This window comes from Homarus americanus, unplaced genomic scaffold, assembly GCF_018991925.1.
Source record: "Homarus americanus isolate GMGI-L3 unplaced genomic scaffold, GMGI_Hamer_2.0 scaffold20465, whole genome shotgun sequence".
NCBI lineage: Eukaryota > Metazoa > Arthropoda > Malacostraca > Decapoda > Nephropidae > Homarus > Homarus americanus.
Window position 1 is genome coordinate 1,365,990 of NW_024756914.1, and position 19,455 is coordinate 1,385,444.

At 36.0% G+C, this 19,455-nt stretch overlaps 1 protein-coding gene across 3 annotated transcripts; it reads right to left on the minus strand.

Moving 5' to 3' along the window:
* Positions 1–8,258: 8,258 nt before the first annotated feature.
* On the minus strand, positions 8,259–19,307 carry LOC121857196 (deubiquitinase DESI2-like). 3 transcript variants are annotated; one of them, XM_042353134.1, is made up of 6 exons: positions 19,151–19,307; positions 16,177–16,289; positions 15,011–15,083; positions 13,952–14,045; positions 13,467–13,608; positions 8,259–12,354 (listed from the first exon to the last, which is right to left on the minus strand). In XM_042353134.1, the coding sequence occupies exons 1-6, from the start codon at positions 19,269–19,271 to the stop codon at positions 12,085–12,087; spliced, it is 813 nt and encodes a 270-aa protein (XP_042209068.1). In that variant the 5' UTR covers positions 19,272–19,307; the 3' UTR covers positions 8,259–12,084. The 3 variants fall into 3 exon arrangements, with proteins under 3 accessions (XP_042209068.1, XP_042209067.1, XP_042209069.1); XM_042353133.1 differs by having other exon boundaries at positions 16,177–16,295; XM_042353135.1 differs by having other exon boundaries at positions 16,177–16,316.
* Positions 19,308–19,455: the final 148 nt, after the last annotated feature.

Here is a 19,455-nt window from a genome sequence, read left to right on the forward strand (position 1 = left end):
AGAGAGAGATTTAAGCTTCATGTTCACCAAAATTTGAACAAAAGACAACTGGCATTTGTTTACTTATCTGCAGTGATTTTCTCCCCAGCGAGATGGTCACATGATACCCACCTGTAAACAAGGGGCCACTGGCACTTTCTTAAAATTATATCTCTTAATAAATCAGTTACTGTAATACTGAAGGTAATTTGTATTCTTCATACCCTAATCACTTGGCAACTTGATAAGATTTTCCTGTAGTTCATCTGACGAGTTCCAAGGCCAGAAATTATGGGAAGATTTTAACTGGTGAGGCTAGCTGATATGCTCTTACCTACCAGATTCCTAAGACAATAAGGCTTAAAAAAGAAAATGCTGGTGTTTGAGGTAACGAGGCCAGGAAATAATTACCGACAGGATAAATAATTCAGAAAAAAAAAAATTCACGCCAACCTCAATTCAATTTGTCCAGTTAATACGACAAACTTGATAAAAAGGTTCAGGGTCGTTGGTTTTTGTGGGAGAGACGGGTAATGAGGACAAGTTACTGCAAACACAGCATTTTTCTATTTCTATACAAAATTAAACACATTTTGAGGATCATAAGATGAGATCAGTTACAATGACTCATACATTTTCCTGTATCCAAATAGCTTTTTACTGTACACTCACTCCAAAATGTATCTTCACGATCTTGTGTAAGACAATATAGTAACACAACAGACAACCCTTCTGAGACAGTGTACATTTTAAAATTTATCAGCCCCTCTTTAAGATACTTTTTGGAGTGAGTGAGACTGTATATACTATAATAATGTTAAAATATTTAAGGTACACTAAAGCACCAAATATAATGGTGTGAGCCTCCACAGGTGATTTATCAGTGGTGCAAATACTGTACATGTTTATTCAAAATGAAGCCAAAATTCAACTACCTGATACTAAAGCATTACACTATCTCCCAATTTAAGAATTAGTTAAAAAATATAGGCAATCAAATATAGCGATTCAAGTCCAAACTTAATATATAATGATTATAACAACAGTGGATATAAGTGTCATGAAGTGCAAGCATACCATTGCTTTTGTCCTACAGTTAATACATTGAACCAAAACTGAAAATAACAGATAAAGTTCCTCATGGAACCACAAAGACGTTCCATAATAGTCTCAACTTTATCTTAATCTAAAATGAGCATTATAAAATAAGTAGAACCCCTGAAACACTAAGCTGCGATATCAGTACAATATACACTACGGGATATTAATTTGTTTCACTGTTGCGTGGATACATGATGAGAAATAAACCAAATATATATTCTTAATTACCTAACAATTTCATCGTTAAATTTAAGTTAAGCTAATTTTAAATGTTTTTCACCATTATGCAAGATTACCACCATTTTCCTGTGTCTTACAGGAATAATTTGTAATTTATGATAAAAAAGTCGAGCACATTTAAGAATCGTGGCCAGCTTCATCAAAAACCAATCTCTGTACACAGCAAAGTATGTCATACAAATATCTGGGAACTGGTAAACTGTGAATCACTCACCTTAATTATTTCCATATGCTATTACAGGTATTTTGGTGCTAAGCTCAAGCTCATTACACTGAAAATATACTGTACTGTGATGTAAGTAGTTTTTTATGGTGGGACATTCACCAGTACTGTACTAATAGAAGTAACAAAAGATATATATAAAAATATTGGAAGTAAAAAAGTAGAGTAGTTGTGGGTTAAAACTGAGGAACAACCCGTCATGGAATGCTTCAACTCATGTCAAAAGTAGATGTAAATTAAAGCTCCTGACTGTTAAAGGCAAACTACTCTACACACACACACACACACACACACACACACACTTACACATGCTGATATATGTCATAAACAGAGCTGCATGCAATAGCAGACAAAGCATTATGGATTTTTATGCAAATAATCACGGTAAGAGCGTATGATCCATGTTTTTGCCTAAACCACAAAGAATTTTTGTATTATCAGCATATATATATATATATATATATATATATATTACACAGGTATATACTGTAGTACTGGTGTGGCTACCCAGGTAGCATCTTCTCCACATATTCTATGTATGAAGCAAACTTGGTAGATGAATCTGAATTGAATGCAAGAAAATTCATTGAAAATAATTAAAGTGAAAGAGAAGAGTACGACTGGCAATGGATCATATTACAGTTTTTGTCCTTTCAAGTGTAGTGACAATTTTGTGGTCAGAGTTACCAGTAGTACACACACTCTAACAAAGATGTGTTTTGGTAAACATAAAACTTTAAATAATACAGTGACTATCAACCAAGTAAATATATTCTATACTGTATCTTTTTTGGCTAAACAACTACAATTTTAGCTGTGGAAGAAAATGTTCAATATTCAAGTTCAAATGAAGTGGTGTTCTAGCTGTTAAAAGTGTTACCAAATTAATAACCAATGCTGCAATACACATGATCAATACCAAGTTTGATCTTCAACTGTGACCTTGACCTTTGACACAGACTGCACTTTGTCTAGTGCTAATACATGAGGTGTCAACAAAGTGTCACGTGGCTAAGTAGTGTCACAAAACTATCCTGACTGACACAAGAACTACACTTTAGACAACAACAATTTAAAGGACATTTAGAGAGACATCACTGCTGTCCTGTGTCTGTTTCTCAAGAGATCTATTAAAATGGCTCCTTTAAATGGGTTTGTCTTGGATGTCATGGAGAAAATTGTACACAAGTTCACTTGCCTTGAAGGAAGGAAACATTTACTGAATATAAATGGACATACAGCTGGGTGGACAGAGATTGAATAATGTCAGTCTGAGGAGAATGGATATTCAGAGGATAAGACCAAGGTCTGTATAATACTGTTTATGACAATTTACCCATCACAGTGAAATATCAAGCTGAACAAAAAGGCCAAAACCACCAAACAAATTTTTAAACAATAAACAGGACTAAAACAATGGTGATGCTCCAGAATGATGAAGAATCATAACTTAACTACTGTACTAGGCCTGGATTCTCAAAGGTTCATATGCAATACAGTATTTAATTGTCTGAATTAAATGAGAACATAAATAATGTTCAAAAATGGCATCAGAATTACACAGAGACAATATTTTAACAAGACACATTGTTAACCATTAACTGCAGACATATTACACATAGAAGGGAACCCATTATATTATGTGTCAAAACTGCCACATTGTGGGTACACTTCAAATTTAGATCAGCCACATTGGATGGATTAACACAAAATGGCAATAAAATCATTATAATAATCTCTTTATTTACCATTTCTATTCCTCAATTCAGCACTTCTCAGCTTACCAGCCACTACGGTGATTGGTCTGTTCTTTGTTATGAATCCAGACCCTGGGTAGTGACTCAGAATGTTTCAGAATTTGCTGCCATGCAAGTTAAGAGGTAATTGTTGTACAGTACAGTACCACATGCTTCATAATACTGTAGCTATTAAGCAAAACTGCCATGATCAAATATAAGAATGTGTGGAAAATACTTTGAGAAATTGAGAACAAAAATTTTCTTATAAACTATGTTTAGGGGTAGTAATGGAAACAATTAATTTGAACTGTGCAAGTTACTAACTGAAGGCCATCTTGTTTTTATTAAATTTAATTGAAATTTTCAGAAATTTTAAGCAAAGTTTAAGTTAATATCATGAATGACTCATGTTAAGTTCAAAACACGGGGAGGAGAATTTCTTTAAAAGTAATAATAAAAATAATAAGCTCAAATTAAAAAATCAATACCATAGAAATAATTTGACAATAATTAAGTCGAGTACAATTGAAACATGCATATAACATACTTTCAAATTAAATAACGGGCTTTTATTAATTTTCCGAGTCTCTCGAATTACAGTACGATTACGTACAGAACTGTGAATAATTTTACTACTGTAGTGCCACTGAACTGTTCACTTTAGTACTGATTAATGATTAGTATAATGCAAACAGATGAAGACCAGGACAAGCACAGAATGTCCATCCAGAATACAATTAGATAGAATATTTGATACTAAACAAAATGAGAGTATAATAACAGTATGAGATTCAACAACCATCTCATTTTAACAGAGAGATAACTGTGCTGAGGGATGTGTGGCAAAGAGAAGAAAGAGTTGTGGGTCTGGTGAAGGAAGAAGTTTTGGTCTGGGTATGTGGAGGGAATGGACACGGTACTTATGGATACAGATGTGGACATGCGTGAGTGAAGTACTTGATGAAATATGACCAATACTCAGCCAACCTCGCTCATCTGAGGACTGTCACATTACCAAACTATGGATGATGATGTGAAGGATATTAGTGCTATACTGTATAACAGAAACTAACAGTAAAATATATTCATATGTCAAAAAATCAATTAAACAGCTTATAAATGTCTAGTAAGGAAATTCAAGGTTGCATATAAAGAGGCCTACAAAAATTCTGTGCTTTACAAACATTGGATACGTTTTGCATAATCCTGTTGATAACCTTGGGTGGGACACTGAGAAACTTGGGTGGGATAGGTGTACAGTTGTATGGATTTACAGGTGCAAATTAGTATGCTCCTCTGTATACATATTTCAGGCATATATATCTTGAACTGTATCAGGGTCATAATAGGTGGAGTAAGGTTCAGCATGTAACACTTGGACATTGGGAAAAGATCGTTATGTGGTTGACTGATGTTGAAACTCCGAAGTGAAATCCTAATTTTCAAGTTAAACATTATGGGAATGGTGTGCTGCTGACATAAAAAGTGATGGGAGTAAATCAGAGGGAAGTCTTGGAGGCCTGATTATTGGAAAATACCATGACAAAACATATCTTTTACAGCAGCTAGAATGAATGAATGGCAGCAAATGAGGAGGAGTCTGTGTTGCTCTTTATCCCGACAACTGATGGCAATGTAAAAAATAAAGACAAAATTCCTTCCCCTCTAGATTTTTTTTTAAGTGAACGAGAGAGCCTCACACGTTTTCACTTTTCAAGGGACAATGTTATAATACTTCTTTAAATTACCTTGTACAGTTCAGTCACGGAAAAATGTCCTGTCAGTTCTCTGACCTGAGACTCGTAAACCTGTGAATCCGAGAAATCACACATTGTTAGGCCCAGAGATGGTGCGCTGGGTCATATGATGTTTCGGAGTCGCAGGTTCCTGAATCTTAAGGTTCATGGATAGGACGGAGGACTGACAGGACTTTTTTCCATGAATGTACATCCAGCAGTCATAACTGGCATCTGCAATTTCATTACATAGTCACCTCTGCCCTATTGAAACAGTCTCAACTTGTCATGAAAATTACTTAAACTTTAAATAAACTTAACAAGAACTCCTGCATGGCATATTTTAGGACAATAAATGGGGGAATAAATTTTGGAAAATGAAAAATAGTAAAGTTAATAATTAGAATAATATAAACAATGAACAGAGAGGAGCAGTGGCCTTCTGACCCAACAATAGCCAGTTTGAGGCCCATGGGAAGCCAGTAAATGGAACTTACCCGATTAACCCAGCTGCAGAATGAGTAAATAACTTTATATCAAGGGAAGTGAAAGGTAATAGAGTGCAGAACTAACCACACTGTCTCCCTATGTACCAGAGGAGTGATCTTCAGTGTGAATTACGGTAGTTCCTCAGTCTTATGCATGAGTGAATGTGCATGATGATGGTACAAGCAAGATGAGTGGCGATTTGTAGGATGAGATTTATAATATAATACAATGGACGGCAGGAGGGGGGATATAGACAGTGCAAGAATATTGAAAAATGTGACAGCTTATGAAATGGCTGACCAACCTTAAAGGTCACAAAAGTTTACTTACTGCTGATATAAGTCATCCAAGAAACTGTGCCAATGGACTACACATAAAAAATCATGAAAATACTGATTAGAAATAAAGGCATTACACCTGTACAAGTATAATGTTTACAGAGACTAAGACAGACGGACCACTTATGGTAACACACTTCTTTCTCATACAGGCTTCATCACCATCATGACTAACTAGAAATGGGGGAAGTGAAGTAGTAAACAAGTTGTTATAGTCTAAGACCATATGAGTGAAGTGTGCTAGGAAGTTATTAATACAATGGAAGAGATGTGTATGAAACTGGATATTCAATCAGAGATGAAATCTCACTGAGGAATCATATGAGAACAAAATGAACGAGTGTGAAGCATTCAAACAATGTAGAAGCCTTCATTCACTCTGTCCTGTTCAAATTGAGTTGAGGGTTTCTCTTACTTTAATATTATTTTAGTACAGTATTTTGCAACTTCATTCAGAAGTTACAGTCTCTGCTCTTTAACATTGTGAGTTTGTGATAGTGGTTTAGCATGAACTAGTGAACTCGCCAAGTCTATTAGTCCATGGCTAATGATCTTTTAAAATAATTAGTCATACCTAATATGTGTACCGCCTCAAACAGTTTAGTAACGAGCTTTCTTGCCATTCATAAACTGAGAATGTTCTGTGTCTGATAAAATGAATAAAGTACTTTAAAGGAGTCTTAGCTCTTTATAGTTCATGAAAAAGACTACTGAAGGGTGTTAAATTCTCTACAGAAAGGACAATGTACTTGTGAAAGTACAGAGTGCTCTCCAAGATATGAACAAGAATCTTTCATCAGCTGAATTAGTGACTAAGAAAGTGAGGCTGCTGGACAGACACTGTGGGTGCACGGAGGAGATCTTAACGTGCATAGGCAAGGGGTACAAGGGAGTTGAAAACATGGCAATTTTCAAGATGGGAGCATTGGAGGAATGGTTGGGAGAATCCTCGCACTTAATCAAGAAAGGCATTCAGAGGTCTGACCACTAATGCAAAAAATTTGTGATTGTACAGGGTTGTTAGAGACATGCAACACAATTACAGTATTTATAGGCAGTGCTAGATGAGTGAGAATGGCCTGATGTGAACAGTTAAATTGATTTGGTTTATTGTGGGTAAAGTTGCAGTCCTTGTACAGTAGAAAATATAATCTGGGGTGGAGTCAGAGGATGTGTTGGGTGAAACAGACTCATTTATATTTTACGCATGGCACAAAGAGGGTAACTAACCACACTCAGCAGACATAGCATTTATACTACAAAAATAAAAAAGTTACTGTCTTCTGTTTTATAAATGTTTTTATGGTAACATATTAGTTTTGAAACAGATTCAGATGAACTAAATGACATATCATCCTCCTGTTCACCCACTACTGGCTTGAAGTAATTGCTTATCTTTATGTTCTTTTTACAAGGAGGAGACATGATGTACACGTTTTGTTATAAGTGTTATCAGTAATATAAACCAATAATACCCAGCTAGCAGCTGGGTGAACTGCACACTTGACCTGCCCTACACTCGTACATACAGTCCATATGTTCTCTATTAATGTTTCAGTTGCAACACAAGTGAATTAAGCTACATTAAATACAGTAAGTGCATTAGGCTAACTCGAATGGGGTCGAGCCCCAAGGATGTCAAATTAGAAAGGTTCGAATGTAATTATTTTTGTAAATAAGAAATTCGGTAACTGTGGTCCTTTCATCTTTAATACTGATTGTAATATGACAGTGTAAAGAGAGTCTGTATTTGCATTTCCCTTAGTTCCAGTTACCCTTCATCTATGTAGAGAGAAATGTTTGCCAGAGAAAAAACTTCCCAATCAATACAAACCTTGTAAGGTTGATATATGTGATATATAAAGTCTGAGTGTCACGGTAATTTCATGCTTATAGCAGCACACTTAATATAGTGACAAAACCGAGAATTTCAGTCTTGCAATCAGAAAATGAATGACAAAACACCTGCAACATGACTACTGACTGTATCCAAATTAACCCATCACAGAACTCTTCTGACAACACTTAGGCGACTGTGCGTAAAAGGTGGCAATGAGAGGTGATGGGACAGATCACACAACAGGGACATTGTAACAGGGAGAAATCTAGCATGCAAATATTATCAGGGACAACTACTGTCTATTAACAGACTGGGTGGTTTAATCATGAGGTGAAACATCAAATAAGACAGGCTGTTGACACCAATCTACTCATTATTATTTTATACACTAAACTAAAATTTTCATCAAGAATCTAGACGAATATTTTGAGATTCAGAACAAAATTTACAGCCAATTGCTCTGTAGCAGAAAATATGTACTAACTGCACAAATGATATTATTGTTGGTGCTTGTGAAAGATTCAGTGGTGCTGGTGGATAGCCAATTGTTGTAAAGAAAAACAACACTAAAAATTATAATTTACTAAATAATTTTAATCCAAAAAAATATACAAGGGTAACTAAAATGCCAGGGCAAACTAATATAAAATATCTATAACCTAGAAACTGAAAAAATGGACACATAAGCTGCTACTGAAAGCCAGCTGCAGCACTTAAATCAAATTTTAAGAAAACAAATTCATCATTTATACAAAAGGTGAAACAGAACATGCATAGCCTAAACTTACAGGGACACAGTAACGTTCATCACTAATTACACTGACTACACGTAACATTGTAGCAAGCAAAATAATGAACTCAAAATCAGTCATGCATAGCTTACCTAGTTAGTAAGTTAGCTAACAATTTCCAAATTTAAGTAATAATAGAAAGGTGTATTATATTCATTTTTATTCACATAAAAAATAGCTTTGTTATTAAACACAGACCTGGGTTAGTAAAAACATCTCTACACCATCAACTTAAGAACAAGGACAATATACATCAGTCACATTAATATTTCCCTGACAAGAGTTCAATACAATACCTAACTCACGTACACAATGGAAGATGTGTCAAACTCCTATACTGTACTGAACTTAGCTTATCCAATATTGTAAAACCTTTTAAACATTATTTCCTCACAGACTAACAAACTTCTGGACATACACACACACACACATACCCACACTCACTACTCTACATGATACTATACATATGCACTTTTCAAAGCTCCCTCAACTTTCAAAGATAATAATATGATTGCAGACAGGTTATGGCATATAAAAAAGTTGATACCTGTGGTTAGTCAATTTGAAGTTAAGGCAGCTTAGAAATGGGTATACTGTACTGTAGAGCCCTTTAAAAGCCATGTATTGGCCAAGAAAACTTTCACGCATTCGCATTTCCATTCAAATTCATGTACAGTACTGTTCAGGAGACGTTCCCGAAACCACTTGCACCTCCGCGTATCGCTTGGGTAATACTCTTGAAACCATTTGCATCCCCAATCATCTTGCAACAATTCAAGTAACCATTCCATTTTCCTGGATGGGATTAATAATTTCATTTGTCAAAGATGATTATTATAGAGTACTATGAACAACTTTGTATACAGACTTGGCACAAGAGTACAAGGTAGCATGGACATTAATTCATGACCTGCAGTAAAAGCTCACAATACCTCACCTAACCTACCTCTAACACATGTTTAAAGAATCAGTCAAGGAGCAGTGGAGAATTCTAAAGTCACCCAGGAAAGGCAAGCATAGAGCTGACTAATGCAGTTCAAAAGAGGGAGGGGGGCAATTTAATACTTGGTGGGTTTCTCCAACTAGAAGAAATAGCATGCTTCATCAATAAGTAGTTAAATGAGTCATAAAATCCTCCAAACTGAAATAAGACACAAAAGCAAATGTACTGCAAATACACCAAGTCTGTACGCAACATTACTAACTTCATCTAAAAAATTTGTAAATATATCACCCTGCCTTCCAGTCACTATAGGGTAATGGACGTCAAACAATTTTTATACACTTTGTCGCGAGTAAGGTGCCCAAATGACGTTCCACTGGGCCAGGTCAGGCTACGCAGGATGCTGAACACCTAGCATGCTGGGCTTAAGATCAAGTAACCATTAAAGCAAGTCAAGGGCACTGGTCAAATAGCTCCCAAATCTGACAGATCCCCAATCCTAATGGTTCTGTTAGGTTAGGGACCATTTAACCTGCAGCCCAAGTCAAGTACATGGGAGGGGTGGGAGAGGGGGGTAATAACTGCCAAACTTAGGATTATAATGCCCCAACTTCAGGCAAGACTACGAAGATTAAAAAGATAAGAAAAAAAAATTAAAAAAATAAAAAAATAAATAAAAAAATAAAGAAGAGCTGCACAGACTCCGATTTGTTCAGTCTGAAAAATCTGATATTACTACTTGAGAAACATTTTGATAATGACATGCAAAATGAGAATAAACTGGCAACACATACTTATACATTAGATTGGCAAATAAATGTATTAATATGGGTACCTTATGCTTTTCTTCCTGCTAGTGTTGTACTGTCTAGCTGCAGCACTTTCAAAAGACACTGCACAATATATTGGGAAAAGTTCTAAGCATATTCTATTGGATCTAGAATAATTAAAATATAGAATTGGAATGTCACTTTTGTTTTTTCCAAAGGTATTGTAGTACCTAAATATTTAGCACATTTTTTATTATTTATTTGTACTGTGCAGAGTAAGAAAGGATTTCTGTCAAAGAGCGTATGAACATGTGATGTCACACACATGGATGAGCCAGACTATAGACATGGTGAGGCCCAGTTTCACATCTGTGTATGACTGCCTAACTCAAACCCTTGTATATCTCTTCATCTGTTGGCAGTGAGACCTGAGAGTAAAGTCCAGGGATCATAACATAACAATGTCATCCCCCAAGAAAATATAAAGCATATTCATTACATGTCTTTAAGACACACAACAAACTACCCTCACTGAGGGCTAACATAAAGGGCACACCATGAACCCAAATTTAGAGTTGCATAGTTTGTTGAGGAATATTTTGTTCTGCTCACCCATAAATTTATATACTGTACTGCACACCACAGCTTGAAAGGTATTTTTATCTGCTTACCCATATTTTGATATACAGTTCAATTACTACTGTTATGTAAACAATTGAAGGGAGAATCAAGCTAAAAACTATTTTTTTAAATGCTAAATACTGGTCAACATCTCTTGACACCAGTTTCCCTATCGTGGGATAGAACGCTCCCAGAAATGAAAGATTATGTCTCAAAGTTTTTCATGTAAAAGCTCTAGGTGTACCATTGCTATATTTAAAATTCCACTTGCTGCACAATGTTCAAAGATTCTCCTGCATTTTTATAATTTTAAAAAACTTACGGTACTTAAGTTAATATTCTTAGGCATGGCTGGATACACAACAACAATAATGGTGGCTAATTAAATTACTTTTAAAACTGTGGGGGACAACACCATTTTGTTTAATCCCAGGAAACATCCTTTACGGTACGGTGATTCTGCAGCATCACCGACACAACAACTCTGAATACAGTATTTATATTCAAGATTTGCTGAATTTTTCAATGTAAATATTGATTCATTGCAACAAGTAACAGTGCCATTTCTTGCTTAACAAATGCACACACTTTTACTACAGCCCACGAGGATGCAACATGTTTGTGAATCAACAAGAAGACAATACTTCATACAAGGTACTGTTTGGGATACTGAATCCACTGAGAAATTAACATCATTAACATAATTTGGACTGAAAATATGTTAGTTTTTAAGCATATTTGCCACATGTAAGATCTTTTCTTAGCAGCAATATCTTAAAAATGTACCAAACTTTCAACCCAAACTAATATTATGACAACTGTAATACTTTTCAATGAGGTGTAATAAAAATGATTCTCACACTGATACATGTGTGGATGGCCTTGATATCGACTCTTCTCTTAAACTGCTTATTTATGGCACTAAAGTTAAGTTTCTGTACACACGAGAAGAGCGAGGACTCTACACAGTCGAGTTATCTTCCATAATTTTACTTTGTAGTCTATGGCTACTGCTGCAATAACCAATGGCAGGCCAGCAGCATTGTCACTGCAGCCAATCATGCACTAGAACTGTAAATTTAACTTTTTATTATCAAAACTATATGTAGCCTGAAAACACATATCATAACATATCTAAAATAACCTTATAAAAACATTCATCAACCACGCACACACTTTATACACTTTGTCAAACAACTTGCAACATTTCATTCTGTGAGAAAAACATCGGCATAACGATGAACAGTCACCATAAACATAGCACACATGACAGGTTACAAAGAATTGCGGGAGTGTGTTGTAGAACGGGGATTCCTCGGAGTAGCGGCTGAGTGTGGAATTCTGTCCCGAGTAGCAGAACCGGGCGAACTGGATGAGGGAGCATGTGGAGAAGTTGGGGAGTCTGGGGAGGGTCTTTCAATAGTCTGCTGGAGGGCTACAGGTGTTAGCCACTCCTTAGGGAGGCATCGTTGAAGAAAGGGTACACACGACGAGACATACGCCAGTCGATTTACCCAAGTGGGGATTTCTCGACCTACCAGAATCTGTTGAAGAAGTTGTCGTGACAAACAAGTAATGATGTATGCATACAGTATAAACAACTATACACAATCAAACATCAAAGAGTTCCAGTTCAGACAAGTGAATATATGTTCTTGTTCTCACTAATAAACCTCTTGACCATTCATCAAATACTGTATTAATACCGTATAACCTCAAATCTAAATTAAAAACTGGCCATGAATGTTTTACATTTATAAAAGATAAACTTTGTTAACTGCAGAAGCAAGTTTGTGTGGGTTATCTCTACTTGTTGTTTCAGCACTTATCTGTTGCTTTCTACACTTGTCTTGCACCGATCTCTCCAGTCTTTTAAGGTTTCCTTGGTCCACCTCACACACGAGTGAGAGAGAAGTAGGGATATTAACAGATACTGTACCAGCACTCACTTTTTCTTTTAATGCCAACAGCAGAAGAACTAAAACATGATGGTTAACATCATAGGAGTCAAATATATACAGTGTTGAAAGGATAAAAAAAGGCAAGCAGAAATCAGGATCTAATAAGCAGTGCAATTTGAATGGCTGAATCCAGTGAAGGAAGGTCAGAATAACAAGCAACGCAGATCCTTATATGCAGTCATTTACTCTCCCTCCCACAACTTCTGTAAAACATGTGTTCTACTTTGGTGTTTACCCCTTCTCCTTCCTACTTTGTGTCCATCCCATATTCAAGTGGCAGTAGTTGTCATGTAACAAGTACCAAGAAAGTCGGGAAAGCTCTGACACTAATCAATTTGCCTCTGTCTTCCACATCCTCCTTTCCTATACAGTATACAATTAGTACAGTAGCCAGAGTGATGGGTGTACAGGTATTTTGCACAATTTATTTAACTTAGGAATATATTTGAAGCTGTTTATGTTATGGTACAGTAGTAAGTTAGTGGTTGCACATGAGGATGGGAAAGAGTTGTTGAGAAGTATTTAGTATTTTTATTGGAAGTATCCCCATTTTCCCATAATGTTAACCAGAGACACTTGTACATACAGAGGTAAAATTTTCCCCTTTTCCGTACATTTTTCGAGATAATAAAGTCCGTAATATCAACGCTTAATTTCAGTATTGTATACACTACATATATATGATTAATGTTTACCTGTGTGAGGGCGGAGGAGAAGTGATTACAGTTTTTATTCATCAAATGATATCGATCTCCTCGAAAATCTTTGCCGAGCTCTGCTACAATTCGCTTCGTATCATCTTCAGTGAAGTCTGTGTAACCTAGGTGGATGCTTTGCCTGTAATATTGTAAAACCTGATTATAATTCGTGAGTTATATTCCATCTCTCAAAATGCTATGATACGTGTTCTGCCATGGTGTACCCCTTCCATAAGATATCCTCCTCATTTATCCCTGCTACTGTACTGTACTTCAAGTATACAGTACAGTAACACTCGTGAACAGGGTCTTCATCCAACCCCTAAACATATCAAACTAAGAAATAAACATTTTCTGAGACAAATTTGGGCATGTTTACAGGAGATTCATTGGGGTCTACATGTCTAGTCACAATCTATCACTCTTTATTAAAATATTGTATTCAAAATTCCTATTAATAATAATATGCCTTGTACACTTACTTGAATTTAAACTGATCTCCAAGATCTTCAGCATCTCTGGGAGTGATCTCAAACACGCCAGAGAATGGAAATGGATGCCCGCCATATGCAAATTCTGATAAATAAAAAGATATTATGGAAGATCACAAAAATACATTTAATTTCATACATAATCTAAACAGTTCATTACTGCTGTATGACCTATCAGGATGAACTTTAAATAATCAAACAATGTAGTGTACAGTATTCAGAGTCCGCCTCTTGAATACCCTTTCTTTCTACCAATTTTAATTTGCTTCCTTAAATTTTTTATTCATATTTAAAGAAGCTGCAGTTTTTATAGTAATTCATTAAACTGTTCCAATTATATGAAGCATAAATATACAGAAATTAGTCTGGGTAAAAAATGGAATCATAAAAAATAAACAGAGGTGGAAGGACACAGCAGTAAATATCAACAACTGTGCTGTATAAAATAAAATTTAGGCAACCAACCCTCAGGAAATTTCATAACAGACGATCATCTGGGCTATTCTTGTACAGTATTCCACCTCCCCCCCCCACACACCCCCATTGTAGGACCCTCTACCTAACACACTTATTACACTGCCTCTACACAAGTACTTTAACATCCTATCCTGAGTAATGTTGTATAACCCTTCTACAGTTAGCTAAGGTTTGATATCTTCAGTGTGGTATCTCCTATGGATATATACCGATAAAGTAACCTTTTAACCTTATTCTACAACTTTGGCTTATCATCCTGCACTTACCTTCAAGTAGTGGAGGTGATAAAGTGATAATACTATAAATACACCGAACACACTTATCAGGATGACTCACTTGGCAATACTGTATGAGAGGAAGACTTTACACAATCTACCCGGTACGTGTCTTCCTGCCTCACTTCCTATATATAATATGCCCCTCACCACCTTCTCCTTTTTGACCTAAAATACAAGAGACTTCCATGTGTTAATACAGGAACTAATCTAATAAACTTAAGAGGTAAAATTTGAAGGAAAAAAATCCCCTTGCAGAAACACACTGCCTTTATTAACAACAAGTGCTGTACATTACCTGTGCCGTATATTTCCACACCCGAGTGGAACACACCGAGCCCAATGGAAGATGTGTATTCATTTATCCAGTACTGAAAGCAGAGGAAACATCTCATATAGACACACACACACACGTGGTATAAACACACTGTACAAACTCCCTACAGTAATATAAATCACAATAGGTGTGACACAAAATCAGTGAAACTAGTAACAGATAACTAAGCCTTAAAATAAACCTTACTAGATGTACTTTCACAAAACTAAACACATCATCGACATAACCAATAGCACATTTTTTACTTAAATCCTAGAAGATAATTATGTATGGAAGCTTAGTACATAAACTAACATGAGTTGGTATTTCATCATCTTGTTCCTTCCCTCTTATCATGTTTCTCCGCTTTGTTTGCACCAGCCTACCTTATCATTAACCTCCCTTGTTTGAGACTTCTTTATACTTTACTCCACATCAGACAAAAGTGGGGGAATAGATGAGATAACAGCCTCATAAAACTGACTGAGACACACAAAACTTATGGCCACGTAAAAGGAAATCTGACAGTGATCTAATCATCTTCTAGCACCCCCTCACCCCCCCCCCTACCATACAGTGCTGGTGTAATGAAGTAAAAGTTTCATTGAATACAATCTGGAGTAGTGGCCATTAGGTGGTGCTGAGGCAGGAAGGGAGTACCTGTACAGTAGTTCCTTTGTCAACTCCTGTACTGTACTGTATATTGCTCTTGGCAGCCCTCAATATTTTGCTACAGCTGATTTTAGTTATTAGAGGTACACTTCATTATACAGGTACTCCTCGATTTACAACCACCCGGACATACGACCGCCGCAGTCGTACACATTTTTTTTCAAATTACATGTTTTCGAGTCCCGACGTTAGTGATCACGCTGAGTACTGACAAAATTTTCGTTTGTAATTCCCTTTAAAATGGCTGGCAAGCGTAAAAGTGAGTTCTCGTGGTGCTAAGAAGAAAAAGAGACACCCATTTTAGATTTTCTATGTATTATTTTCGCATTTTAAGACTTACGACCAATTCGACTTATGACCTGGTCGTCGGTCCCTAACCCCGTCGTAAGTCAGGGACTGACTGTAAATACCTTTTCACTTTTAAAAGAGGAAACCTGTTATTCTGCTAAACATAACAAGATAACATAATCACTCACCATATCATACACGTTGAGGATCACTGGTTGACGGGCCATATTGGTGTATCCGATGTCGTCTGAGTCTTCTGCTGAAGGCCCCAGACAACTGGCAAACGGCAGGCGACACGACACTGTTCCTTCCGACATTCATAGAAAACCTGTCAAATAAGGGCAGAAGTGGAACATTGGTTCCTACTGCAGCCCTTAAGGCAAACCTCAAAAATACAAATTAAAAGCTTATTCAAACAATAAAGGAGAAATGATAGTGAAATGACAACTGTAAATACATACAATACAGTACAATACATACTAGCTTCTATTATATGTTAAGGGCAACAAATAATTGACATTAAAATAACTAACAACTAAACTACACAAATCATAGCTGTTGAATTATGCCTCATGCCCATTAACCTCTGTAAGCTCATTAATGAACACTTGTAATTTTATACATCTCTTAATACAACACAAAACAAATAATTACTCTATATAAACTTTTTGGAGATACCTGTACTGTACTTCTTTAAAGATACAAAAAAGAATAGCACACTTCCCCTTGTAAATAAAACCCTTCACCTAAATAATATTAAACTGATTTTAATTTAACATACTGTACGTGTATTGTATATGGTACAATTTGGATCCTATAGATACCTTTACTAACTCATCTTGAGGCACAATGTTAAGTAACATGACTATATTCAGCAGCTACTCAGGGTTTTCACTTTGAGCCAACTAATGCTTTTACTGTAGTACTGGCCAAAGTGACTCATTCAACTGCTGCCTGACATGTCCATATTGTTACTGGGACAAATCTACACCTGTCTTCAAAATTCAAATAGAAATATTAGTAACCCAAACTTAATTAAAGTCTAAGCATGTCTATATTCCTCTCATTAATCAGTTGTTATAGTTTGTCTCATTTTGTTTCATGAGTTACAGTGAGTGGAAACCCTGTGTGCTGGGGCAAAATATCAAGAAGAAAAATTGCAAATGTCCTAAATCATCACCATTGTTGTTTTATGGCCATTTTCTGCCCTTGTGTGGGTTAGCTATACACTATACATACTGTACTATACTATATACAGTATACAATAAGCCCTATATTAACTGAGTATTAGTCCAGACATTAGATAATCACAATACAGCTACCTAATATAAATACAATAGACCAATACCTAGTCTTTCCATTTGAAAAAGAATACCGTACTTGATGTTACTGATAACTAGAGAATATTAAAAACATGAAATATACCGTAAGTTACATAATATTCTCAGTTACTGTAGTGTAATGATGGGGAGAGAAAAGTAGTGCCATAGTATAGTATTTGGGATGAGAAGCAATTTTAAACGTTAAGGGAGGAAAAAACTCAATTCTAAGTAGGAGAGAGAGAGAGAGAGAGAGAGAGAGAGAGAGAGGATGACAGAGGTGTAATGTACAGAGAGCAGGATATGACATGGGTTACAGGAAGGGCCTTGTTGGTAATATGTAATGTTGGGTTGTAAGAAGTAACAACAATCAACCAGATGGAAAGCCTGAAGTCATATTGTAGAATGGAAATCTGTCACAGCGCAGCAAACAGAGAGAAGGAGTGACAGTTTTGAAGAGAGGTCTCAGTTGTTCTAGATTCCTGCCTCTTTACACCATGGGGGGAGGAGAGAGGACTTTTGAAACTGGAAAACAAAACAAAATAAGACCAATACCCCAGCCCAGAGAACCAGCCATACGAGATACACAATGTATTTCTCGACTCACACTCCCGTAATACGTGACAATCATACAGTCGTATTATTAGGCACAATAAATTATTTCCCCTCTCGTAAAACTGAAGAAACTCCTAACTAATTCTGATGACCTTAGATCTAAATAACAATCATACCTAACACAACCAACATAATACTGTACATAATTATCAAGACTCGGCTGAGGTGTGGTCAGATTCGGTGCCGAATAATAAAATTTCCCGCCACAATCAGAACCTAACCCCCATACTCACAGTACATTGTCCCTCTGGGGATTTAACCCTATGACCAGGTCCTTCTATCCCTATCCCAAGGTGTTCTAGTATAAATATTTTTCTAACGAGCAATGACAAAAATCTACCATATTTCTATCACTTAATAATCAAAGGTAACTTAACTTTCTTGACAGTTTACATAAAAGCCAAATTAACTTTAAAGCAATCAGAATCAATCACAATATTATGGTTCAAATATCCAGTTGTATTCTATCTAACACAACCTAACCTAAACATTTAAGAATCAGGCTACACCAAACCTAACCTAAAGCAATCATTTAAGACATAATCAAACACAACCTAAACTCTCACAAGATCATTTAAAGGTTTAGTTGATTTACATAACTCAATTCATAATTGATTTTCATACGAAGTATTTGCCTTGTTCTACCGCACTATTAAGCTTCCATTCTATGCATCCAAACAGACTAACACTGAAAATCCCCATCACAAAATAAAGTGCCACAAATAAACTCAATATTAACCATTAATTTAACATTTTAAACCATATTTATAATCATTTATACAATAACACGAAAATCAAGTTATTCTAAATACACTAACATTATAAACAAAATAATTTTTGGGTTATACAGGTATCTAAAAATAAATATGAACAAGGCTTCTTTGTCCTCAGATCTCAGCTTAAATCACCACAATATGAAGGTGAACAAAGCTTATTATATACCTTCAACCTTAAGAACTACAGTGTAATATTATCCTACACGTAACCTCAATTCGCCCTTAACGTACACTAACCTAATCTAACCTCACAAGCAGGATTTAGGTACACACACTAACGACCCTAGACGACCTAACTACTCACTCGTCCATTATATTAGTAATTAGAGCATTAAATGGCATCCTTCACAGAGTGTACACAAATCTGCTCAAGCCTGTGATAACCAAGGTCGTGATCCTTTGTTCCATATTTTGCCAACCCACCACATTTATGTAACTAGAAAACACCTCACCTGTCGCCCTGGTAGGGGAAAATATCCTATATCTCGACATAAGACGCTCCTGGGACTTGAAACAAAAAAAAGACGGGGAAAATTTGGTGGTGACGAGGCCTCCCGAGCTCCCGGAGGACATCAACAACACGGATATCGCCAGATGGCTAGTGTTGGAGAAGACCCACGAACTACTCTACGATGCCGTTTATTTTTCAACTGACATAATCTAGGCAAACTTCTACCATCCTATCTGAACTATAAACTTATTTTATATTTTTTCTATAAATTTATATTCCAATCATAAACTTCATAAGAAATAAATT

Bases quoted from the DNA above. Each gene is read 5' to 3' on its own strand.
- LOC121857196 (XM_042353133.1), bottom strand. From the start codon at position 19,271: ATGTCCTCCGGGAGCTCGGGAGGCCTCGTCACCACCAAATTTTCCCCG. The intron at 15,084-16,176 runs GTGAGTGATTAT...CTCTGCTTTCAG, and splicing joins TCCTCAACGTGTATGATATG to TACTGGATAAATGAATACAC. The intron at 12,355-13,466 runs GTAAACATTAAT...CTTCTTCAACAG, and splicing joins TCTCCTCCGCCCTCACACAG to ATTCTGGTAGGTCGAGAAAT.